The sequence below is a fragment of the Gymnodraco acuticeps genome, unplaced genomic scaffold (assembly GCF_902827175.1).
Source record: "Gymnodraco acuticeps unplaced genomic scaffold, fGymAcu1.1, whole genome shotgun sequence".
Taxonomy (NCBI): domain Eukaryota; kingdom Metazoa; phylum Chordata; class Actinopteri; order Perciformes; family Bathydraconidae; genus Gymnodraco; species Gymnodraco acuticeps.
In genome coordinates, this window is record NW_022992205.1 from 1,864,676 (window position 1) to 1,889,469 (window position 24,794).

Here is a 24,794-nt window from a genome sequence, read left to right on the forward strand (position 1 = left end):
CGTGAATATATATATATATATATATATTTAAAAGCAGTATATTTCAATGTCAAACTCTTAATAATACAAATATTTCAAAAATCTGAATGCATCCAAATGCTGAGAGAGAGACTCCCTCTGGAGGGAACTTTGGGATTTAAGCTTTATTTAAAAAATGATATACTACAATACTTTAATCCTAAATATTTGACATTTCAAGACAACATTTATTTGAGCAAACGTGGATTAGAATGATTGTTTCCTTCAATCAATCCCACACAAAATAATGACCATCTGATCGTAGTAGGCGCATATGAGTATATAGATGTATAGAACATACATTGTTCCCTTCATTGACTGAAAATGTTGACGTCAGCAGCAGCTAAACAAGGGCATGTGTGTCATAGCTGTTACCACGTACATGCATGCGTCCACACATCGATGCCTCACACATGTTGGACGTCTATTCCAAATAGCTTAAAGTAAAAACTGTTGCCATTAAAGGGTGGACAATGGAAATGGAAAATGACAGAGTGAGCTAGGAGATGCTAACTGTAGCTAAAGCCTTGTCCTGGAGTTGATGTATCAACTCCGTGTCTTCTTCGTATTAACCTTGATGTACATTCCTTCCCCTTCTCTAACAGATGAGAAAGACCAGAGAGAAAATGGCTGTTAACCCACACAGAACTCACTCCTTGACACTTGCTCCCAATTTATTCTGCTTGTGTGAGTTCATCTGGAAAAAAGGGGAGGAAAACGCACTCTCTAATGGCTCTATGAACATCACTTTGCTAGAATTCCAATGGCGTGCATCAAGGAGACATGGACCAGAGGCTGCGGAAAGTAAGCATCGGATGTGTGTAAGCTGTCCAATAAATCCCGAGCTCTGGCTGCATTGATTTGGTTTATATTTGTCTGGTTTCATCCTTGTAGAGTAAAGACATGACATATAGTTGGCAGATAAAACGTAGCTTCAATCCGCTTCACCACTGCTTAATGCAGGAAGATGTTGCAGCCCTTTCACACTTGGAGGGAAGTGTGAATCTTAAGCAGGCAGCCAAGATGATAACAATTCATCATACATATTGGTCCCATCCAAGCTGGAAGACAGCCAAAACAGCACTTTCAGGAGAGGAAAGACACCTTTGCCTTTTAAAGGAGCCATAAATCCCATTGATTGGAGTTAAATGCTTTCATTCTGTGGATACTGGCTATTACACCGAGCAGCGTGTAAAAGGGGGGAAGAGATCATTGGGCAACAGCAAGGTACTCAACTAATGTTCATTTTAGATGAAGTCAATATTAGACTAAATGTGTAGAGCAGTACAGCAGATCAGAGGCGTTTGAAACCTCTGGAAACATGACCATGCATAGTTTCAAGTAGCTTACGAACGAAGCCCAATACTTGTCATCCTCTTTGTCTTCTGTGCTTATACCTGTATGGTTGATCCAATGTACTCCCTGCCTGCCTGTGTGAGAACAATAAGATCACTTGGCTACATCTTTTCAGAAACAGAAAGCAAATATTATCAATTCTATTATCAGCATGTGGCAACATCAGCACCAGCCTTTTCACTGCAAACGCTACCTTCTCTGTGTTTTCTGAACAAAGAAAGAACAAAGAACGAGAGGTATCATGTTGCCACCAAGATTCTTTCAGTGGAGGAAAACAGTGTCTCTTGGCTGGTCGACTGGAGCTATTTATATACGAGCATGACTCCACATCAGCTTTGATGTGAATGATGGCTTTTTGGGAAACATTGACAACGAAACACTAATGAAGGCTTAGAGTGCAACGTTACTGACAGATAATGGTACTCGTTAAACTAGCATTGACATGTGGTACGTTCACCAGGTAAGTGAAATAATAAGTAACTTTCCTCTAGAATGACATTATTGATCCACTACATTTGAACAAGACACATAATAGAATAACCTGTTTATGTCCTGTATTTAAATGATCTGATAGCTCACATATCTGACCCGTGTATCAAGCATGCTATTAAGCCAAATCAGCAGCATAATGCTCTGAGTAATTATGAATGTGCCAATCCAACTATACATTGGTTTAATCAATCAGACTCGAGTGGGGTCAGGGCAACACTTTCCGTATGTCTATTTGTACCGTCTGTGTTTATTTAACAATAAAGACATTATGAAATCAAGCACCTTGAATGTATCAGAAACCAGGTAGAATTAGCAATTATTCTATAAAAGCTTCATTGCTTTCAATTGTAGAGTGGTAACGCCAGCTATAGAGAGGTTATGATAGGAAGGGTGAATCAACTGAGTGTCTGTGTTGAGGGCTGTTATCCCCACATGGTAAGCAATACAGATATGTTCTCTACTTTTTGCAGATGTATTTCCTAAAGAGTGAGATATTAGCATTAAGGAACATAATAGGGCTGCTCAATTAATCATATTTTAATCGCAATTACGATTTTGGCTTGCAACGATTACGAAAACAACGTAATCGAAATAAAACGTGTTTTGTTTTTTCAGTTGAATTCTACTTAAAGTTCAGGGTACTCAACTGTTAACAACATACTGTTCAATTTTTTTTCGATAAATAGATGTTTTCAAAGTAAATGGATAATCGTTTTTAATAATCGTGATATCAATTATTGTCCCAAATAATCGAGATTATGATTTTTGCCATAATCGAGCAGCCCTAGAACATAATACAATTAGTAAAAAGACAGAAGTAGCAATCTCTGACCCTGAGAGTTTGGCTAGTAATACAAGAAGTAATGTTTAGCCTGTGTTTTATTAAGAAGCTGAATAGCTGCTTCCCTGGCTTGTTGATAGCTGTCAGGGACAACAAGTCTCTCGAGTGCAGCCAGTACAGATGGTTCCTCCGGTCCCTGAACAGTATGGAAATCAGCACAGCGACAACACATAGCTCTCTCTAGGAAACACTGTTTGGCCCATTGATGGATAACGTGGCTAACCCTTAACCCAGATCAAATCTCTGCTGTAATCTGTCGATTATTTTTTCAGAGAACCATAAACGTGTCAGTCTAAGTGTGTATATCCGTTCTAAAAAGAGCATGATGTGAGGCAATGATTAAGCAGAACGGCAAATCCCCCGCCAATCTGCTCCCAGTTGACATGGAAGCATCTCTTAACAGGAAAACAAGTAAGGAACTCCTTCAGTTAATCCAAGCAGACATTTCAAATCAAACTTTATTTATATAGCACTTTTCATACACAAAGAGAACTCAAAGTACTTCACAAACCAAACACATGGACGATTAAAAAGAAGATATACTATGTCCCCTTTCCAAGGTATAACCAAAAATGGTTTTTATCACTTATTGTGAAAAAAAGGAACTAAACATTTTTTAGAACACGCAGAGAGGAGGAGAAATAAATGGTTATATCCTCCTTTGTAGTTTCTGTGCTATTGCTGAGGGATCTTAAACTCCTTTAAATGTGTATCCCCTATTTGTCTCTCTTTATATCTATCCATCCATCTATCTACCTACCTATATATCTATCTACCCATCCATCTATCTATCTATCTACCTATATATCTATCTACCCATCCATCCATCTATCTACCTACCTATATATCTATATATCTATCTACCCATCCATCTATCTACCTACCTATATATCTATATATCTATCTACCCATCCATCTATCTATCTATCTACCTATATATCTATCTACCCATCCATCTATCTACCTATCTATATATCTATATATCTATCTACCCATCTATCTATCTATATCTATCTATCCATCTACCCACCTATCTATCCATCTATCTATAGAGCCATCTTAAGCTCTTGCACATACGATCTTGCAGTTCAGATAGTCCTCGAGGGTTCATAGTAAGCTAACCTCACAGTCCCTTGTCCCCCCTCTGGCTTAGCATGTATAGCTGAGCCATACATAAGTATATCCCAAAAGCCAATCAAAATGCAAAGCATCACTTCTTAAATGCTTACCATACTAAAAAGTGCATGTGATTTCTCTCATGTACATCCCCCATAGGTGTTTAAAGTAGCTCAGCTGTGTAATACATGTACATTACATGCTTACCACCGAATACTAATTGTTAAAAGCAGGAGATGATGTGTTGATGACAAAGTGCGATGAACCTACACGTATAATCCTCAAACAAATAAACACACATCTGCCCAATGGTGTAGAAAGAATGACCCTGCCTCCCCCAGCTGAGCCCATCTCCCAATTCTGGCTGCCATTAGGTAATAAAAGGAAGCACAGGTAACTAAAAATGACACGCTGACTTCTGCTTTTAATGAGGAGATTGGGTAAGATTTTCCTTCCCGTCATTTTTTTTTATAGCAAGCTTCATAATCCATCCATCCATCTTCTCCCGCTTATCCGTGGTCGGGTCGCGGGGGTAGCAGTTCCAGCAGAGAGCCCCAAACTTTCTTTTCCCTGGCGACATCAACCAGCTCTGACTGGGGGATCCCAAGGCGCTCCCAGGCCAGCTTCATAATGTGTCTTTCTAATGTATTGCTCAGACTTCCTCCTGCCAAGCATGGCTTCACAAACCTGCACATTAAATACTGCTGCTGACAAGGAAAACTAACTCGGTTTAAGTCTTTTCAAGATATTGCTTTCCAACACAAATATGTGATGATTGTATGCAGTAAGTCCATGAGCATCCCAGCCCTGGGTCTCTCTCGTATATGCAATCGGTTTGAGTCCACTGGCCAGGGAGCTAAAAGGAACTAATGACTCATGCTCTACTGATGGATCTGCTCTGTGTGAACGTGATGGTCTGTGTTTGAAAGAGGACAGGAGGGTGGGGGTGGTGGGGGCTTTAAGATGAACCCCTCATAGTTCCCAAGCAAGATGGAGGCCAACAGGGAGCGTGTCATGGCAGGTGAATTCAGTCAGGGAGGGAGCGTGTTTACCAGCCCTGTTATCTACATGCTGAAGCATATGCTGCTTGCACGAGCGAAAGATCTTCTGTGCAGATGGTCTTCGTTGAAAATCACATCCGACTCCTACTCAGCCGTTTAAAGTCCTGTTGGCATTGGCTGAGGGGCCGTAAAGCCACACATAAGTAGGGGACCCAAATGAACACCATTAAAACTGTTATTTGCATTCACTGGATTAAACAATTCAGATGATCACCAGAAAAATGGAGGATGATGCTTTTCTGTATATCTATGAAAAAGTGTGGGAGCAACATTGGGGCTAGTAGGCTAATCAGAAAGCACAAAGTAGCTATTATGTGCACCAACAATTGGGCAAGTTCTTTCCACTGTTAAATACTCTGAATCCTATTAAGTTGTCATCACACAGGTATTGCTCATGCAGCCTTTTTTTCTTAACATCCTGTTTTAAAACGCACCAGATGAAAGACCGAAAACCAACCTTGATTCTGATTTGCCGGTAATTTGGTAAAAAACTGAATAGGAAGAATAAACCTTGGAACAACCGAAACAGACAATGATTACAAATGAGATGAAAAGTGAGGGCAGTGGAAAATGGAATACAGTTTAGAATCAAATGTTCTATTGGAAGGAAGATCACAACATGCCAGCGGAATAAATAAATGGCAAAAAGTCACTTTCTTTATTGTAGCTTTTCCTGATTGAAAACAGCGTGGCTGACAAAAAGAAACTGTGCCAAAGAAAACACAAAGTCATCTTGGCTGTAATTCAACAAGTTTGATTTGTTGTATTTATTTCGTAAGATACATATAAAGCCAGTTTTGCTTGCATAAAGACAAATCCACTTCAGACTTTAAGACAATTACTGAAAATGAAAGAAATGCAGGGAGAAAAGCTGATCATTCAAACCCAGATCATCCACTGCGATGGAGCTCTTGCTGCTGAGATTGTATAAATGAGTTCTCGCTGACTATTCATATGCATTTAAAGCACTTCGAATTGCCTTGTGTTGAAAGGTGCTATATAAATAAACTTGCCTTGCCTTGCATCCACTTCGCAATAGGCTTTTTGGCTGAATCAAAGAGTCACTGTATGAAGTCTGACAAAGGCCCGGCTCTCATTTGAAACTGATTATCGAGCAAAAAAGATAGCAAAAAGCCTGTTATCTCTAAGAGAGAGCTTAACTCCTGTGTAGTGCCGTCAGGGAGCTGGACACTGAGGTTAAAACACCGTCTAGCCAGAATGAGTATGAGTTTGAATGCTGACGTGTGATGAGTTTTCAATGTGAAACTTGATGAATGCCATCTACGCCATCTTAAGTGGTTCATCATCATTTGCTTTCCCCCACCTACTGTGCGTGGTGTCTGTAAAATGATTCTCGTGACCTTTTAGACAAGTGCATCAAGGGCAATTACAACTATGCCTGACACATTCCCTACAGTTTTCATAAATATATTTAAACATGCTTTGATTCTTTTGAACATATGCTCCTCTGTTTCACACTGGGTGGTTGTGTGATTGTGGTGAAGATGGATCAATTATGTTGTATCCCTTTATACTGCACTGATGTTTGAGGTGGCCGACAGGTGCTAACACGCTACAACCGCCCAAAACACTTACATTTGTAGAAACGCTCAGCACTTTCAAAAATGATGTAAATAAAAAACACAAATAGGCCAAAATACATGCAAATTAAGAAACAACAACATGTTCAGGGATTATAAATTGACCAACTGTCAATGTTGTTAGAAATGTACTTAAAATGTAAGTTTATTTGAACAATGTGATCGCGTGATTCCTTCTGATATCATTGCAGACCTGCTGTAAGCTAGCTAGCTAACGTTGCTAATAGTCATTTCAAATATATTGAAAATACACTTACAATTATGAAGCAGACTAAATCTGTGACAGTTGGCCAACTTTATAATCCCCCGAATGTCAACAAGCGCTCTGGTCCCAGCTGTGTGCGCTTCACTTGTTAGTGTCCCGTTTCAATCGGTTTGTCTTTGCAGCATTTCTTGCAGCTCTTTTAGGTAAACCCTGCGCATGTTGTCAAGTTGGTGAAAATGTTTTTTTATATGCATGTGTGTTTTTATATCTACATTGTTGTTGAAAGTGCAGCGCATTTCCCCTAATGGGAATATGTTGGGCTGTTGTAGCGCGTTTGCCAACGTCCTTTTTGCGATCTATCTAATGAACTTCATTATTGCGTCTTCTTACACACCTGAACCTACATAACTAAACCTCAGAGCTATGCAATGCAGGTCTGTCCACTTGTTATATCGAGCTATGATTTGTACACAGCCAATTCCCCGATGGACCGCAGTTACTTGGAAATATGTGATGCAGCTGCAAAGCTCCGATATAATGAATGTCTGTTTTGCTAAGCCCAACCACACTTTGCTTCTCACACAACCTTGCACCTTTTCCAGAGTGCATCCCAGAGGAGCAATTCACTGTGTCAATGATGCCGAATACACCCTTCCTCCCACCCATCAGCCGTTTCTATAGCTCCCCCCTCGGCCTCGGCTACACTTAAAATCCTACACTCAAAACAAATCAGAGGTAGCCACATAGCTAGAAAAAGAGGTTGAATTAAATGTGCTTCATCTCCTATTTCCGTTGAGATGCCCTTAGGCGAGTACTGATCCCAAACTGCTCCGGTAAGCCGTTTGGTACAAGTTCCTAAAACAGCGTGTACTGAAATGCAAGTATGTGCACAGTGCATAAAACCTTCCCACCAAGCATGTTTTTGGTTGGGAGCAGTGATCGGGGCTGTGGCTGCAGAGGGAGGAACAGAGATAGAGCCGGGGAGGATGGTCGGGACTAAGCCGGGACCAGAGCCAGGCAGAGAGGAATGGGGCTTGGACTCTGAAGGGAGGGATGTGGTTAAGACATCGCTGAGGCCAACTGAGGCAAGGAAAACAGAAAGAAAAAAAAACGCAAGCTATTTATCCATGTACTTAGCAGTTTTTAGTGAAAACACATGAAGACATGTCCCAATGTGACTGGATAATGACTTTTTCAACGCAGTTTCCCCTCCCTTTTGGGGATTCAGCTAAAAAACTCAACCAGAGATATGACTACTTCTGTTGGCAACAAATTACCACTAGATTTTTAAAATCTATAAACAAGACTTCACTGGGAGCTAATTGAATTATGTCGTGGTTGATTTATTTGTTTTAAGATGAAATGGGTAGTTCAATTGGAATTGTTTGCCTTGAAATAAAGTTGCCCGAGTAGAAAAGAAAAGCAACAAAGCAGAGGAGAGGAAAACAAAACAAGGACGGACTGTTGCAGACGATACCCGGAGCTCCATAAATACTCCACATGTAGTCGAGCGTGACGTTATAAATCAAGCATTGTTTACATTTTTAAAGTCCCCCGTCTTGCCCAATGGCTTGTCTTTGAATAAGACCTGCTTTATCAGATTCCATTCGGTGATGAAGAGCTTCTCGGGGTGCTACTTCAGGTAGAATGATGGTTTCTGACAGGCCATTAACCGCCTCAATTAGACCTGCTGGTTCTCACCTCCTACTCACTCCGTGTGAGACAGACTTAACTCTTCCTCCGTGCAGCTGTACTGACACACGCACAAGTGAGAAAAAAATAAAATCCAACACCATTCACCGCACACATCTGGTACCGCCTGTCGAACGCCTTCAGAAAAAAACACAAAAAAAACAAGCACATATGTTTCTGTATGGCCAGAGGCACAATCATGTCACTATTGACACCATAGCAAAAGGCCCTTAAATCATTTGGCACCAGTGATGTTCTAATCCCAGAGACAGAGTGACAGGTCATTCTTTTTTCTGCGAAGTGGTGTGTTTCTATTCCGGCTGTTTAGGGTTCACATTAGCGTGGGGATGACAGGTGGCGCCAGAGAAGGAAAAGAAGAGAAGGAGGGTAAAGCTGTTTTTCACGGGACAAGCTGAGAACAGGACAAAGGAGGTGAAGATGGCCTTAAATGTGGTGTTTTCAAATTGGGCATGTGAGGAGTGAGCTGTTGATGCCCTCCAGCTTCATCACATGAGTGTGTGTGAGAATGAGTTTACCACACTTCTTTTGTCACATCAAGGATTAGGTGTTGAGAATTGCTAGTACCACCGTTTTGTAGCCATTGAAAGGCAAACATCTTGAGACCTACGGTTTCCTTTTGACCTGTTTGTCACTTTTGGAAATGGAAAATGATTCTTTTTATGCTTACATTTGTTCAAAAAATAAAAACTGGATTACTTCCCCAATTGTGGAGGGTGAGAAACTGGGTCTAGTCCAACTACTGTTTGAATCTGTCGAGCCAGGGTTTCCTTGTAGTCGGAAGGCTAAAAAAAGTTAGTCTCTTAAAACAATGGTGTTTATAAGCAGCCATATGACTAAGCACTTTGAATTGCCACGTGCTGAAAAGTGCTATATAAATTGCCTTGCCTTGCCTTGCCTACTCATGGTGTCATTTCGAGCTTTGGTTGTTTTTGTTTTTGGTAACAAATCATTATATCCATCTGTAAGGTGGTTGGAGTGCAGCGTAACATTCAGAAACAGAACATGTACTGGAGTTAGAGAGGCTTTTCATACCCTTTAGAAAATGGTTCATTGGGCTTGTCAGGTTGCACCTGGCTCGTTGACAATTCCGGCGCCATCACATATTATCACTTCAGTAATAACTATTTTTGAATTCATGTTGTGTGGTCTTTCTACTTGAAAAGGGTGCAACTAGATACTTTGTCACCTTAAAATGTAAAATGTCTGTTTCACTGATAGCTCACAGTTTTGATCTTTAACTGTGTGCTGGGGTTTTGAGTATAGAGCTCACTACCTGCAGAAATGATGTTAACACGATTCCAATCTCATTGCCAGCAAGACACTCAGGAAGCTGCCAGTGTACTCAACACAAGGTAACTCAAGGCTCCTCAAAGCACCTGCCTTGGCTGAAACAATGACAAGAATAAGATGTCTGTGCATGTTCATTTTTCCACATGTGGCTGTTTATTTGTCAGTATGTGGCAGGTATTGTGATGAGATCAAATTGAGTAAGAGTACGACAAAGTATTAGCCATCTTTGTCCTGACCTTGTGTTCACACTTCCTCTCCACTAATCCATCTTCAGGTCTCTGGTTTCCACAGTAATGCTATAATTACAAAAAAGCCTGACAGCCCAACCCCAGAAGTGTTGAGTTGGAAGTAGTGTAGACAGGAGTTGCTCATACATTAATGTGTGTGTGTGTGTGTGTGTGTGTGTGTGTGTGTGTGTGTGTGTGTGTGTGTGTGTGTGTGTGTGTGTGTGTGTGTGTGTGTGTGTGTGTGTGTGTGTGTGTGTGTGTGTGTGTGTGTGTGTGTGTGTGTGTGTGTGTGTGTGTGTGTGTGTGTGTGTGTGTGTGTGTGTGTGTGTGTGTGTGTGTGTGTGTGTGTGTGTGAGACAGAAAATGAGCTTGCTAGTATCTGTGAAAAACAGATTAGTACGTGCTCATGCCAGAAATCTGTCCGTAAGTAGGAAAACCACTAAACACTGTTATGGGTCTCACTTTCTATTCCTGCAAAATAGGACGTTATACCGTAGGCACTGAGATCAAAGGAAGAATGTTTTGCGTTATGTGCTGTTTTTACAGGTTCTCTTTGTGGGAAGAAAAGCAAAAGACACATATTAAAATGACAAAGCTTTTTAATTTTGCTCAGTGACGCAAAATTGAAGCTCAGACAAAACTAGAGAATGCAATTCCTGAAGAAATTGCTAGTGGGAATGCTTTATGCTGAAAAGCTGACGCTAAACTGCTATGCTGAAATGTAAGGTGTAAGAAGAAAGTGAAGAATTGAAATGATACATGAACACTGGGGGCTTGAATGTGTGATGAGAGAAGAAAAGAAAGTAAAAAGGCTTGGAAAAGCAGCAGAATATTTGAACTGCAAACTTTTGAACTAACTTGATGGCGAATGATCTGTCGCCATGCCAACGGCATTTGATGACATCCCTTAATATGCTTAGATGCGTTGATGGCTGCATCGTTACCAAACCTGTGAAGTTTTGGGCTGTTTGGAGTATTTTCACTGAAGTTATGAGAAAACCGTGTTTCAAGGCGAGCATTGTGTTGCCATGGCAACGGCATGTCCTGTAGATGTCTTCACGGCTGGACTGTTAGCACACATGTGAAGTTTGAGCACTTTTTGAACATTTTCATAAGAGTTAGCGACATCATGTTTTATAGCGAGGGATGCGCTTCCATGGAAACGGCATATGGTGAGATCTCAGATTTAGCGTAGAGCTGTTGAGGGCTGGACCAGTGATGTACAAGCGAAGTTTGGGGGACGATCGGACCGTGTCCATTGGACTTACAGCGACATCGTGCTTCATGGCGAGTGGTCTGTCGCCATGGCAACGGCATTTGATGACACCCCATAATACGCTTAGATGCGTTGATGGCTGCATCGTTACCAAACCTGTCAATGTGACATAATCGTGTTCCATGACACAGGTGTTTATATTTGAGCTAACGACGACAGCTGTGTGTCACCACTCACCAATAATTTATAAAATAGGTGGAACATGTTGAAGTCAGTATGAAGTCTCCATCGGACAGAAAAGAATAGGCTCAGACAGTCTGTTAAAGTCCAGTGACCACCTCGTTAGCTCAAACACGAACACCTGTGTGTTATGACATCATCGTGTTCCATTACACAGGTGTTTATATTTGAGCTAACGAGGTGTCCAGAGATCAAAGGTTTCCATTGTTCTGAATGAGAGATAAACCTCTTACATGTGAACGTTTTGTCGAATAACCGTAACAGATATCTGTGAAATTTCAAAACGTGAAGCATGTCGAGGAAGTTGAGTATCTAAAGTGTAATTTTTGTGTAGTTTCAGGTTAATAATGTGGCCTTTTTGGCAGTTTAACTAAAGGTAGGTGGCTGCTGCTGTGAGGAAATATCTGCCTGAAATTACAATGGGCTTTAATGGAGGCATGTTGAATGTTTTTGTCACTTCATGCCCTCAAGAGGCATTTTGTTTATTATTATTTGTGCCTAATTATTTGTCATTTTTCAAGCTACGAGATGTTTTCCTACGTTTTTCATGAACAATAATGTCTCAGGAATGTAGGGTTTGGGAATTATGGCAGTTTAAAAAAAAATATGAAGGCAAATTTCAAGATTTCCTACCCTTAGCTGTGACATCACGCACTCTAGTTAATGTTAAAATCTGAAGAAAACCTCTAAAACAAGGTCTGAACAATGTTTAATATCTTTAAAAGTAAGAATCAGATTTAAAAGTGTTACACGACTAATGTCAGAAAGATGTGTAACATTTTAAAGTTGGAATGAGGTTTCTGAGTGAAAGTATGAATGAACAGTTAGCAGTTGAAGTCGCATGAAGATTTGTTGAAGTCTGAAGAATTTCTCCATTGACTTCAATGGTTAAAAATGTGATGTATTATGGGATGTATCTCTGGAATTATGAAAGTTATGAATGATAAAAGTAATAGCCATCGATTCCCGACCGAGCTGAACGTTTTGATGTTTGAACAGAGTTTCTGCGATGTTGAATGCGGGAGGAGAAGAGGGCCAAAATAAGCCTGCGGAATAATAAACTTTTTGTCCGTAGCATAACATTTAGTGGGAATGCTGTTAACAGCATTCCCACTAAATAACAATTGCCTTTCTCTGTGTTAGAACTGCTTCAGTGTAGACATCTGGTGCAAAGATGTGAATGATCATTCTCCATGTATTGCTCTCTGCTGGCAGCATGAATAGGATGAGCCACGGAGCGCAGACTGTGCTTTGTAGCACGTGTTGGGTCATGAGGCAGAATCTGTTTATGGGCATGTGTGTGAGAGACAGTGTGAGAGGCAGTGTGAGAGGCAGTGTCAGCTTAGTGCGAGAACTGAGATCCAGCTCTACCTATTCCATCTCTCAGCACCATGACAGGCCCATGAGCATCTCAACCCCCCAGATGCACACCCTGCCAGAGCATCAGGACAGGCTGCTATTCCCTAACATGCTTTTTCGATCACTCCAACACGGAGGATCCTGACAACTTGTACAGGCGCTATGCATGTAGTGTGGCTGCCTGACCACTACACAGTGTCAAACCATTTCTAAAGGGAAGCAGATTGAAGAGGTGTGATGAGGCTGGGGCGACAGCACAGTGTGTGAGTAACAGAGGCCACCCATGCCACAGATGTATTTGTTCCCTTATGATACTGTAAGGCACTTTAGATAAAAGCATCCACAAATGACAAATCTTAGCTAAATAATTGAATTTACAAAAGTTTGGTTTATATAAAGATAATGGCTAAAAGGTCTTCAAGTCAAACAGCTATTATGCCGGATAAACAGACTATAGAGCGGCAAAACAAGTGGATTTCCATGGCGATTAAGTGCAATAGAATCAGTGACAAAACAAGAGTTCCATAATAAATAAATAAGAGCTAAAAAATAAATAAAATGATCTGTCAAAAATGCCACACAGTAACTGGTTTCAGCTCGTTCAATGTTCTGCTTTTAGCCGTTTAATATAATAGTAAACTGAATAACTTTTGGTTTTGGACTTTTATTGGACAAAAAAATACATTTGAAATTAAGGACGGTTAAAAAGAAATTGCGGTTTTCTGACAAAGACAACAATTGTAAAACCAGATGAAAAAAAGAATGGAAGTCTAATCAGTGATGAAAATAAGCACATTTAAACTAAAACAGATGCCTTACTTCTCTTTTTTTAAGGTCTTAAACAAGCACTTTTTTCAAATGACTGAGGATTTAATGTGTGTTGGGAGAGAAATGTCCACTTATACCAGGGCTATGGCTGCTGGCCTGCTTTTATCTGAGAGTGCCCGCAACCCTGAATGCTGCAGAGCTCGCTCGGCTGCTATAGTACTTCATTTATTAAGTAATAAACTACAATGAAACGCAGACCAAATATAATAAAGCTTCAATTTATTTTACTTTCTCAGTTGCCCTCTCGTTCTTAAGGCTAACAATGGGTCAGCGGCATGATGGACTGCTTGCATGTATAGTAGGTGCTTGAAATACAACGCAATCTGTGGTTCCTTTATTGACGTCCATTCCTGCTTGTATTATTTGCAGATGAAAAACATATTGTATGTATGAATAATAATATTCTACATGTTAACCCTATCATATAACATTTGTTTCATTTAATGGTCTCAGCTGGAATCTCTGTATTGATTTCACAGGCACAGCAGGCCTCCTGAGAGTCTCTATGGATTCTCCAGCTGCCCTCTCAATTGATCCATTGTGGTTTCTCCTCGAAAAGGCCCTGCCAGAGTAAGGCATGGAAAACAGTCATCATTTCACCATCTCCTTATCTACCTTGCTCCCGTTTTCTACGCTACCTTACCTCATGGTTGTATTGGGATTCCAGACATTGTTATATTGACCCCAGAGGACGTGTATCGCTCTTTCTTTGGCAGCCCAAGAGTTGTGATTTTAGCGATAGGGTTTCCTGCTGGAAATCTTAAACGGGTTTGAAATTAGAATAAAATAACAATGAATTTGTTAGTTGGGACAAGAGGTGGGACAAGATGTTATTTCATCGAAAAGAGCTCTTACAAAGTGTGAGTGTGGCAGCTGCTACTGATTGCTCCACCACACTAGATCCACTCTCAGACGAGTGATTATGTAAATGCAGGTAAGCTTTCTCTGCCCAAACGCTGCATTTATCACCGGCTTTGCTGAATATGAAACGGCTACGATGAAGTGTCAATTGATGGGGCTCAAACACACAATCATGAGGGTTTCATCTTTGCTGAGTCTACGTTATTGATGTTGGACCTGTAAACCGAGGTAGACTGATTACAGTGGTATGAGCTCAGAGAAGAAAATCTAACGCTGTCTGTCATCAATCTAAATGATCTCGCTATTAAACTTAAATAAACCCTCACATTTAAGAGTTTTACTGTGTACTCTACTTGTTAACCACCTTCTAAAATCCTCTGCAGTAAGTAGTACATATTTCCTCATGCTGCTGCAAAAACGATGTGTCCCCTTAAATCAATAAAGGCATATGTTATCTGATTTCATTTGATCTTTTATTGGTCCTTAAATGTCTTCAAACTCTAATAAACAGGGCTTTGAACAACATAATCATTAGTAAAGCAAATTCAGGATATCCTTAATTCAACAATAGCATTTGATCATTTATTAAAAAGGGAAAAGTAGACTCTGCCTGTGTGTTCACACGCCCACTCCTTAAATGAAGCGTCAGTCACAAGGACATGCGTGTTTATGCTGATGAGCATAAATATCAGACTGTGTAAATTGACTAACATGCCCTGTTCTCCACACAATGCTCGGCTCAGGTTATAATGTTAAGTGTTTCTTATATGCAGTGTATAATGACACTTATGGACAGACTCCCATTAAGAGCATCCCACTCTGTTGAAGAGTATAATTGTAGTGTCTTTAGCAGCTCCCAGTAGATCGCTTCTTCAATGAAGATGAAAATGATATCCTTGCTGTTAACAATTAGCCATTGTGGGCTAGCAGCAGGGTTGTAGTCGATACAAACATAATCGAGTCCAAGTGGAGTCCAGGTACTTGACTGTGAGTCAAGACCAAACAGAGAAACTCCTACTCTTCTGTGCACACAGGATTCATTGTTACAAAGGTATAATAGCAAAAGTAGTAAAGGGAGAAGTATACAACTGGCCCATAATAAAACGTATTAATTTGTACTATGCCTAACACACAAGACCAAGAGAAATCCAACAAGTGTCCAAGAAAAATCCAATACTAAAGTGGCACAAGTAATGCAGCTCTACATAGAAGTAATTGGGGATATAGAGCCGTTAACCCTGCTGCTGTCTATAGTTTTTTCACGGAAGTCAACCAAGCTCCCTGGTCCCCCGTTACAAGGTACTGCATCTGATTGAATCACAGTCTATGGATTCATTGTCATTTCTAAATGAAACTATGAAAAACCAGGATGAGTTCCAGTTTGCTACAAACCAGACAAGTCGCAGCCAAAGGCCAAATAAGTTAATTGCCTCGTGTTAATTCCCAACTCTCTAAGCTAATGCGTGTGAATTGAACCAACTGTCACACTGTAGGACACAAAAAGTCATGCCCTCCCTTTCCCACCCTGCCTGTGCTTTTTAAATGTCAAACCCAGTATTGAAGGTATTCTTAAATGGGAGACAGAAAGTGTTCCTTTCAACTGCAGTTATTATGATTGAGATAGTTCTGACATCTTTGATTGTTCCCAAGAAAGAAAATACAGTTTCACAGGATAAAGAGTGGTGCACGTTCATGTCATCAAATAATAAAGGAAGATGACATCTTTAAAATAGTAGTTTGTTTGATGATGATAGGATGAAGCAGATAAAAGCCAACATAAGGCTAATGGTACACTCCTATGTACATAAGAAGATAATCCGAGTCGGGAAGCTTGATCTATCTGTTATGGCTGTTGGATCGGCCTTTATTCTCTACTCAAGACAACAGTCATCAGTCATAGCCTGCCCAGAGCACTAATCAGACGGAACATATCTGCTTCCAGGCAGCACCTCAGCCAGGGAGTTCTCTCCGTCGGACTGAGGCCGATAGACGTGTTAGTGTTTCTCCGTGGGAGACTGGGCTTTTTGTCTGATATGTCTGCATGTTGGCTGAGCGGTGATACAGCTAGCCAGCCAGAGCCAGAGGGGGAAAAGGCAAGACGACGAATGAGTTAGTCTCTCTTTGTAGCGAGGGAAGATGATGCACACCGCGCTGAGCACATATCTTAAGGCAAAAACTGAAAAACGGTCAATGCTGATGCAGACTGACGAGTTAGTTTCCACTCGAGAGGGGGAGGGGTGAGGGCGCCCTGCTGTTGATATGGGGCCATGGTGGACAGACGGAGCGGGTCGGAGAGAAAGAATGGAAGAGAGGGGGGGGCCGATATGGACAAAAAACAAAAGGCAGATGTCACGTGGGTCCAGAGTCGCTGATAGACGTGATGTGCAGCGCGGCGCTCAGCCAGCGGTTCAGGTAGAAAAAGGCTTCCCTTTGTGATGCAGATGACAACGCAATCAGCCCGCTTTGTCTCCGCCGATGGGCTCTGCTCCCGGGGACACTGAGAGCTAGACACTAATCCGCTGGGTTTGTGTTCTCCGGGCGCGCTCATAAAAGCAGTGTCACAGTACCTGGGGTGTGTGTGGATGGGGGGTCTCTGAAACGAGGTCTGACCTCTCTCAGGGTACACTCTCCCTCCTCCTCTTCCTCCTTCTGTCTCTCTTTCTCCCTGCGCCCTCGCTCAGTGGCCGGCATCGCTCAGTAGAAAATGATAAGCGCCATATTGTTAATGTATGACTCAACGTGAACATGAAAGACGTGACAGGAGCCGGGCCACACCGATCAGTTCACCTCCGCTTGTCGTGCAAAGTCGGTTAGTGTTTAAAGAGTTGATGAACAAATATTTCAATGCATGGATAGAAAGAGATAATATATAGTGACAAAGATAATGTGTAAAACATATTGATCAGAAATGCTTAGAAAATGTTTCATGTTAAGGAAACTGCACAAAGAATTGGGCAGCAAATTAGGCCGCCATTTTGATTGTGGGAGCTTACACGTTTCCTATTATGAATTATATCCGGAGATATATTTCACTGTCCCCTAATGATTTCTATTCCCATCGGGTTAGGAGGAATCAGGCTCCTCCAAATAAATATGACTTACGAAGAGACTGCACGGTGCCAATTAACATGTGCTAATTAAGATAGCAGGCTATAAGAACATCCTTGATCTAAATTCCTGTGTGAAATACTTAAAGGTTACATAGAGGTAAAGTAAGTGTCTTCCATACGGGTCTATGTATCCAAACTACTCACGTCTAGTAGCAAGAAGACCTTATACAAACTGTATTCCTATTGGGGAAAAACTCCAATTAATTGACAGAGTTACACAACCTGAATGAATTCATAACACGTCTGCAAACTAGCAAAAGAGAAGAACTGCTCGACACTGTTAAGTCAATTTGATCTTGATCTTATTTCTATGCTCTGTAACACTCTATAAAGCTAGCTATACTCTGTCTATTTCAGACCAAGCTGGTTTCCCAACTCCATGCTGAAACAATTATAGCCGTCCAATCAAATAGCACACCTATCCTTAAAGAACTGCAACAAATACAAATATCCACCCCCCTTATTCATCTGATGTTCACTACAAAATAAATGTCTAAATGATATAATAATAACTTTGCAGCGTGATTTCAATTCGATATATTCTTTGTTTAGAGAGTGAGTTGTGCATGAAAAAGCCTTGTATACAAGTTTGACAAGCATGCACTGGGTTAGGGTTTAAACCCCTAGCCCCTTCAAATGGCATACATTTGTGAACATAAATAAGATGTTCTATTTCTTTCTTTGTGTAGCCTACTGCCAAACATTAATGGAAAACACAAGTCCCAGAAAAAAGGGTAAGACAATCAGGAAAGTATTTAAAAGTTCATTTGTGTATGTTTGGTGGGAGTAGCAATTAACCTTAGAAGTAAATGGCACCTTTAAACCACTTCAAGTCAGATACATCAAATGCTAAGACTTATCTGCAACGTTTAACATTATTTAACCAACACTGGCTGTTGTTTGACATGAGCAACTCTAATATTAAGTGAACAAGTGAAAGTGGTTTCGGCTCTTTATCTTTGTGTGTTTAAGATCTGATGAGAGATATAGACATTGGCACACTTTCTTTGCCAGGAGAATCAAGTTTGTACTTGTGACAGTTTCTCTCATTGTTTTGTACCCAAAATGCACGTGTGCTAATCCCAGTTCTCAAAGCTTGTTTTTATTAAAAAATTATAATTTTTATTACATTGTTATTAATCTTCTTCCCAGGCGCTTTGATTTATCACATGTTCTTCAATTGTTTTAAATTGCAATGCAGTTATTCACACGTTATAACATGAGCTAGACATAAAAGTGCACAGTACTTTTCAGCAAAATAATTCAAGTATTTGTATTGAAAGTCTAAAACACAGCTAGGCAGTCTAAAGTACTTGACATACTTTAAAGTAAACACACTTGTGGGGGGCTAATATCACATACTGGCCACAAAGACTTGAAACACCTGTTGACTCTTGAAATATTTTTCATTTTCTGATAGCATCGAATAGCAGCCGGGCTCTGCAATCTAAACAGAACTGATTACAGTTCAAAGAGACAGAAGATTAAACACCTGTTCTTTCTTTTAGAAGCTGTGTATACTCAAAGTAATTTAGAATGCAGCAGATCTAGATGAAAGTGATATAAGGCCTGTGAGAGTACCACGAGCATGCTGTATACACCTATATAGAAATATTAAGTGTTGAGACACTAGGTGCAGTCTATGGAGGTGGTGCATTGTGGGATACAGCTCGAATTCAGCTTGGCTTCTGAAGTTGTCATTCAGTGGGTTATACTGTATTTTTGTATAGTATTTAGCACTTCCCAGTGTGGTACTTAAATTCAGAACTTTGGTAAACTGATCCTTCTGCTCTCAACTCCGTACAGTGCACTCATGGAAGTTAACATAAGCAAACTTAACTTAAATATGATACACAATACGAGCATGTAGATCTGTGGGAATTACACTCTAGCAACATCCAGAACCCAAGTCATGCGCTGTGTAAAAATATTTAGATTTGCCAGTGTGCATTGGGACCCTGTACCCAATGCACACTGTGCCAAATGGTAAACACAATAGTTGTATGTCTGCCCACACACTTACAGTACCCATCATAGATTAACAGACATCAATGACTCCTTTAAGCAAACTATCAAGCTTGTCAAAAGCTTCAAGTGATATCCTGAAGCCATTTGAGAACTTCTTTATCGCAGTTTGGAACCCGCTATTGGATTTCCTTAACTTCAATTTTCACATGTACCACAAGCTGAAACATCACTATTTTAGCATCACCTCCAGAGGGCAAATATGTGTTGAGAGGAACAAGGCGAAAAGAATGAAGAGCTGGCTCATGGCGGTGAACCACAGCCGTCAGAGTCAAACAGCTGAAAGCATGGAAACAGTGTGGAGCACTCCATCATGTCCTGAGCTGTATCCTTAGTTAAATTGGTCGAACATGCTGGAGCCAGGAGCAACTTTTTTGCTCGCGGAGCCATCTGGGACACAAACCTACATCACTGAAACCCCCATGTGAAGGTTTTAACAAAGCTGACATAGACCACGGTTGAATACATACAGTGCAGGGGCCTCAGAAAGCAAAGCAGCCCACTCAGCAACCTTATGAAAATGCTACATTTACTAAGCAAAACAGTGACACTTCTGACTTAATCAAAACCTAAAGGTAGCCATAGATGTCTCTGAAATGTGACACCCCCCCCCCTTCAAGTGAAACAACTGGTACCGGCACTAATTGAAATTTTGCATGCAAAGTGACAATGCCTGGGCCCTCGGCAGCATGGATTAAGGCTTGAATAGAGACAGATTCTTTGTGAAAGCCTACTGTGGCGGTTGGCGTGCAGGCCCGCTCCCCGCATCTGCTCATTGGGCGAACTGAGAAAACACTGGATTGTATACGGTCGCTCATTTTACCTTTATCTAATCCCATTTCAGAGCCCACCTCTGTGTGTCCTTTGTTACTCTCCCACAGAACGTAATGCTTCCATGTTACACTCACACATCCATTCCTTACAAAAAACTATTCCGGTCAAAAACAGCTACAGCATTTACATATGAAAGCATCTTTACCAAACTTGGCAGGATGTTCAAAACATTAACAATCATACTGAGCCTTGAGCGGTCATACTGATTATTTTTTGTGAGGAAAAATGGTACTGAAAAGAATATGCAATGTATGAAAATGTAATATAATGTACAAGATTAATTCAAATCAAACAATTGAAAAATGTTAAACTTGGCCGGTGTTTGCCAACTTTAAACTGAGTGGGCTCCGGTGCTCAACAGAGCGCTGGAGGAACGCAGCGCATATTGAAATGCAATCAAATGTGCTAGACATTTTTTAAAGACTCCATGCTGTGATCTCATTCTACCCTACTTCGCCATCCTCTACTGTGGTTTCTGTCCCATTAGGGTTCCTTCAAAGACAAAACAAAGACATTTGTTGTATCAAAGTCATTTAGCAGCCGGCGGACCCCAACAACAACAACTTGCACAAGTCTGGAGGAGGTTGTTGTTGCGACATGGCAACACCAATCGTCCCAGAAAACATTTGCTGTGTTTGCACGGTTCAAACTGTAATACCACAACAGAAGAAGGAGGGGGAGCAGGGGGGGGTGAAAGGCCAAATGATCCGTCTTGTACATTTCATCTGCTCCAAACAATACAGGCTACTGCAATTTCATAACCGGGAATGAATCGGAAAATATCCACTCAACAGAATTAGATGAGCGCCATTGTTAGCGTGGCTGTCAACTGAGCACTGATGACGATGAATGGGGTAAACTAATGACGGGATGTGTTTTCATAGACGTGCTGGACAGTCGGGCTAATTTCCTTGGCAGTTTTACCTCCATTCATTTTCAAAAAGAGCCCGTTTGTTCGTGTTAACTAAACCAATAAGAACTGGCTTCAATGGCAGATTGCGTTACCGCTAATCAACTATTTAGTTATTTCACCTCCCACGGGGTAAACTCATGTTGTAAACTAGTAAATGCTACTGATGAGTAAATAACATTAATATGCTGTCCAACATGGTGATTTTTACAAAAGAGTAGTCTGGATACATTTAGCTTATGGGCTAAATTCAAACATAAGCAACTCAAAGCATATTTCAAACTGGTGTGTCGACACTATTCACAAAATGGATACTAGTTACAACACACAGCTAGGATTTTCTTAAATTTGGCCCCAGTTTAATCCAATAATCCTCTCAAGTAAGGCCCCTGCCTGATTTATTGATTATTTGTAACAAGAAGTAATCCTTCACATCTTGTGCCACAGAATACTGCTACACTTCACTCACTGTGTTACTATTTCATTTGAACTCCACGCAAAAAGTAGCATATAGTTGTTGTTTTTCTTAAATCAAACCATTCCCACAGTATCATTCTCAAGCAATCAACGAATATTGCAAAGTAGCACACAATAACGTCCGTCATTAAAAAACAGAACAATGTGAAGATGTTACTCTTTATTAAACAAAATAACAATGGATCAAATGTAGTCTCCCGGCACTAAACGTGTCAAAGTGATCCACTCGGGTCTTCTTTTCCGTTGCATGCTGGGACGTTTTTTTTTTTTTCGGATTATGGCTGCAGTGACCTCTTTTTCAACCCTTTATTTCTCATACGTAAACCATCCTTGCAATTTCATTGGACAGTCGGCTAGGGTGATTCACAGGGTAAAATGGAGGGGGTCTGCATTGGGATGGCGGCGGGACTAGCTGGTGTGCGAATCAGAATGTAAAACACCAAGGGCCCGAAAGGCACTGCTTAGCATATATTACTGTATATGCAGTGAAACACTAAACATCAACGGCACTTTCCTTTTTCGAGTAAGAAGTGTACTTTAATACACTGAAAAAACTCCTGAGGAACTGTACGGATTGCTATTTGAGGCAGTGTATGCTCTCAGCTTACAAAACAGTATATTTTAGCATGCGGATATAGACAAACTGTAACCGTGGACATGTTTGCGTTTTAGAAAGACATAAACACGGGGAAATGGAACACTATGTTGTGTGAATACGTTGTTATTTTTGGCATTTTTCACATCCTGCAGTTCCTTTGCTTTTAGACAAAATGTTAAATGTAATCGACTAAAATGTTATGATAATAATCAAGCAACCATGATGTCCGTTATTAAAGGAAAACCAATCATATTTGTTAAATCAAGTTAATGCACAGAGATAGTACGAGTTTGCCTGAATATATTTTATGTAAATCTATTATATATTCAGATATGTTAATATTCAATACATTATTTAAAAGACTAAGACGTAGCACATGAATGTATGCATAACCATTTAATATTACCTGTTTTTTACTATGCTTGGGAAACGTTTTGAAATATGATGAAAGAGTATAAATTACGATAATATATTTTGAATATATTGGAATAAAATAAAAAATTAGGGATTGCATGAAATGCATGTTGTGGGCTACATTGTTTGTTCTATGTGTATTGTGTGGTTTAAGTGCACGGACTGTAACTATGTTGTCCTAAAATAATACATACTGGAATGATGTCTAGAGAAAATCTTTTAAAGCTTTGACAAAAATGTCAAACTTGCTAATGTGAACAAATCTAAGTAAGCTTTCAAGATTGCTTAGGTCTTGGATATGAAACTGCATTAAAACCATAACCAGCTGCAGACCAGCAGTCAGTAGAACTCTGCATAAATACGCACAGCGCTTGTCAAAGCCTGAGCCAGTCCTTCATTGAGCCTGACATGTCCTTTGAGATTTGTTTTACATATAAGGGACGTTACAAATTATTTGACAGTAAACATACAGCTAAATAGTTATCCTGTGGTTACATTTAAATGAGATTCTCCTTAAGTTCTCAGCTCCACCTGTAATTTCGAGGTTAAGTTAAACTGACCAGAGGAAGAAGATGTTTGTGTCCTGTCAGAATCCTGAAGATAGTCTGAATAAATGGATGACTGGGCTGACACTTTCCATTCCACATTGTGGCCAATGGCTCCTGTCTTGACACAGGGGAAACTGTGAATTAAAATGCAGCTTCATATCACACCCTTTAATTAAAAAAATAAATAATTGGCTTTCATAATCTCTAAAAAAATAAATAATAAAATGTCAGAATAATAGTCCCCATTAGTGCATAGGTCTTGTAATCTAGTAAACAAGTGTAATAAGATGACCAGTATTTTACTTTTGAGCATCACATAGGCCTACATACTGCTGTAAACACAGCACATATTATAGAGATGATTTTTGCCATTCAACCTGTTTCATTGTGCTTTGAGCCACGCTGCCTGCTGCCTTTTACTGCTTAGCAAAGCTTTCGGTACAAATGGCTGCATAGAGACCGGCATTGCCTTCTGTAAATGAAGTACGAAGATTTGTACTGTGTATTTAATGCGCATTTGGACTCGGACATACTAAAACAGGTTAAAGGAGACGTATATCTTTCACCAACTGAGACGAACCGGTGACACACCTCCACGGACACACAGCATGCGACCCTTTTGACAGATATGTAACGTTTTCTGCCTAGCGTTTGCTCATATTATTCCCTTATTAACGATATTAACACTCAGCAACATCAGTGTGGTCTACCTGCGGGGATGCGGGAGCGTGTTTTTGTCTCCCACCACCATCCCTTGCCTGAGCTGAGTGTGAGTAAACGCCACGTTGTAACAAATTAATACATATTTACGGGGATGAAAAGTGGTACATTTTCCGCAGGCTTGGTCAATTAAATGAACAAACGTCCATGCACACGCTTTGTCTCAAACTCAAAGCCGGCAAGATGCGGCTCTAACCGCGCTGGGATGAAAACATTAGCTTACCTTCAACAGCTATTACAGCCGGTATGGTCCATAATATCCATAGAATATCCATTATTGGTCACTTAAAACTCCCAGACATTCAAATAAAACAAGTCCCGGAAGCCATTGACAGCACAGACAGAGAAGGGACAGGCGGTCCTTCACCTCCAATAGAGCGACCCCAGATAGCAGAGAAAACCAACTCAAATCTGAACCAAGTTTGGGCTAAACCAAAAAAACGACAGACATAGGGGAGCATCGAGCAACACTGAAACACAGCAACGCAATTTTGCGCTACATTAATCACGTCGTTTTGCTATTGATTAAAAACTACTTGAAAATGTGTATCAGTTATGATGGAAGAGTTACAACATTTGAATTATCAGTGCAAACGCTCGTTAAAAAGGACCCTTGAACCCCTTCACAGCCACTTCAATTCACCCCGCTGTCAATCATCCAGAGGACAGTCCACACAGCCTTACCTAGTGATAATTAAGTGTTTTGGGACCATGTGGGACATTTATAAAAGATG

The 24,794-nt window shown here is 40.5% G+C and overlaps 1 protein-coding gene across 4 annotated transcripts in view; it reads right to left on the reverse strand.

The window, feature by feature from the left end:
- ephb2b (eph receptor B2b) overlaps positions 1 to 24,433 on the reverse strand; it is a 139,299-nt gene extending 114,866 nt beyond the window's left edge. For all 4 annotated transcript variants that reach the window (XM_034205653.1, XM_034205652.1, XM_034205651.1 and 1 more), the window contains exon 1: positions 24,284 to 24,433. In XM_034205653.1, the coding sequence (XP_034061544.1) occupies positions 24,284 to 24,335 (52 nt within the window). In that variant the 5' untranslated portion in view covers positions 24,336 to 24,433. The remainder of the gene's footprint in view (positions 1 to 24,283) is intronic.
- Positions 24,434 to 24,794: the final 361 nt, after the last annotated feature.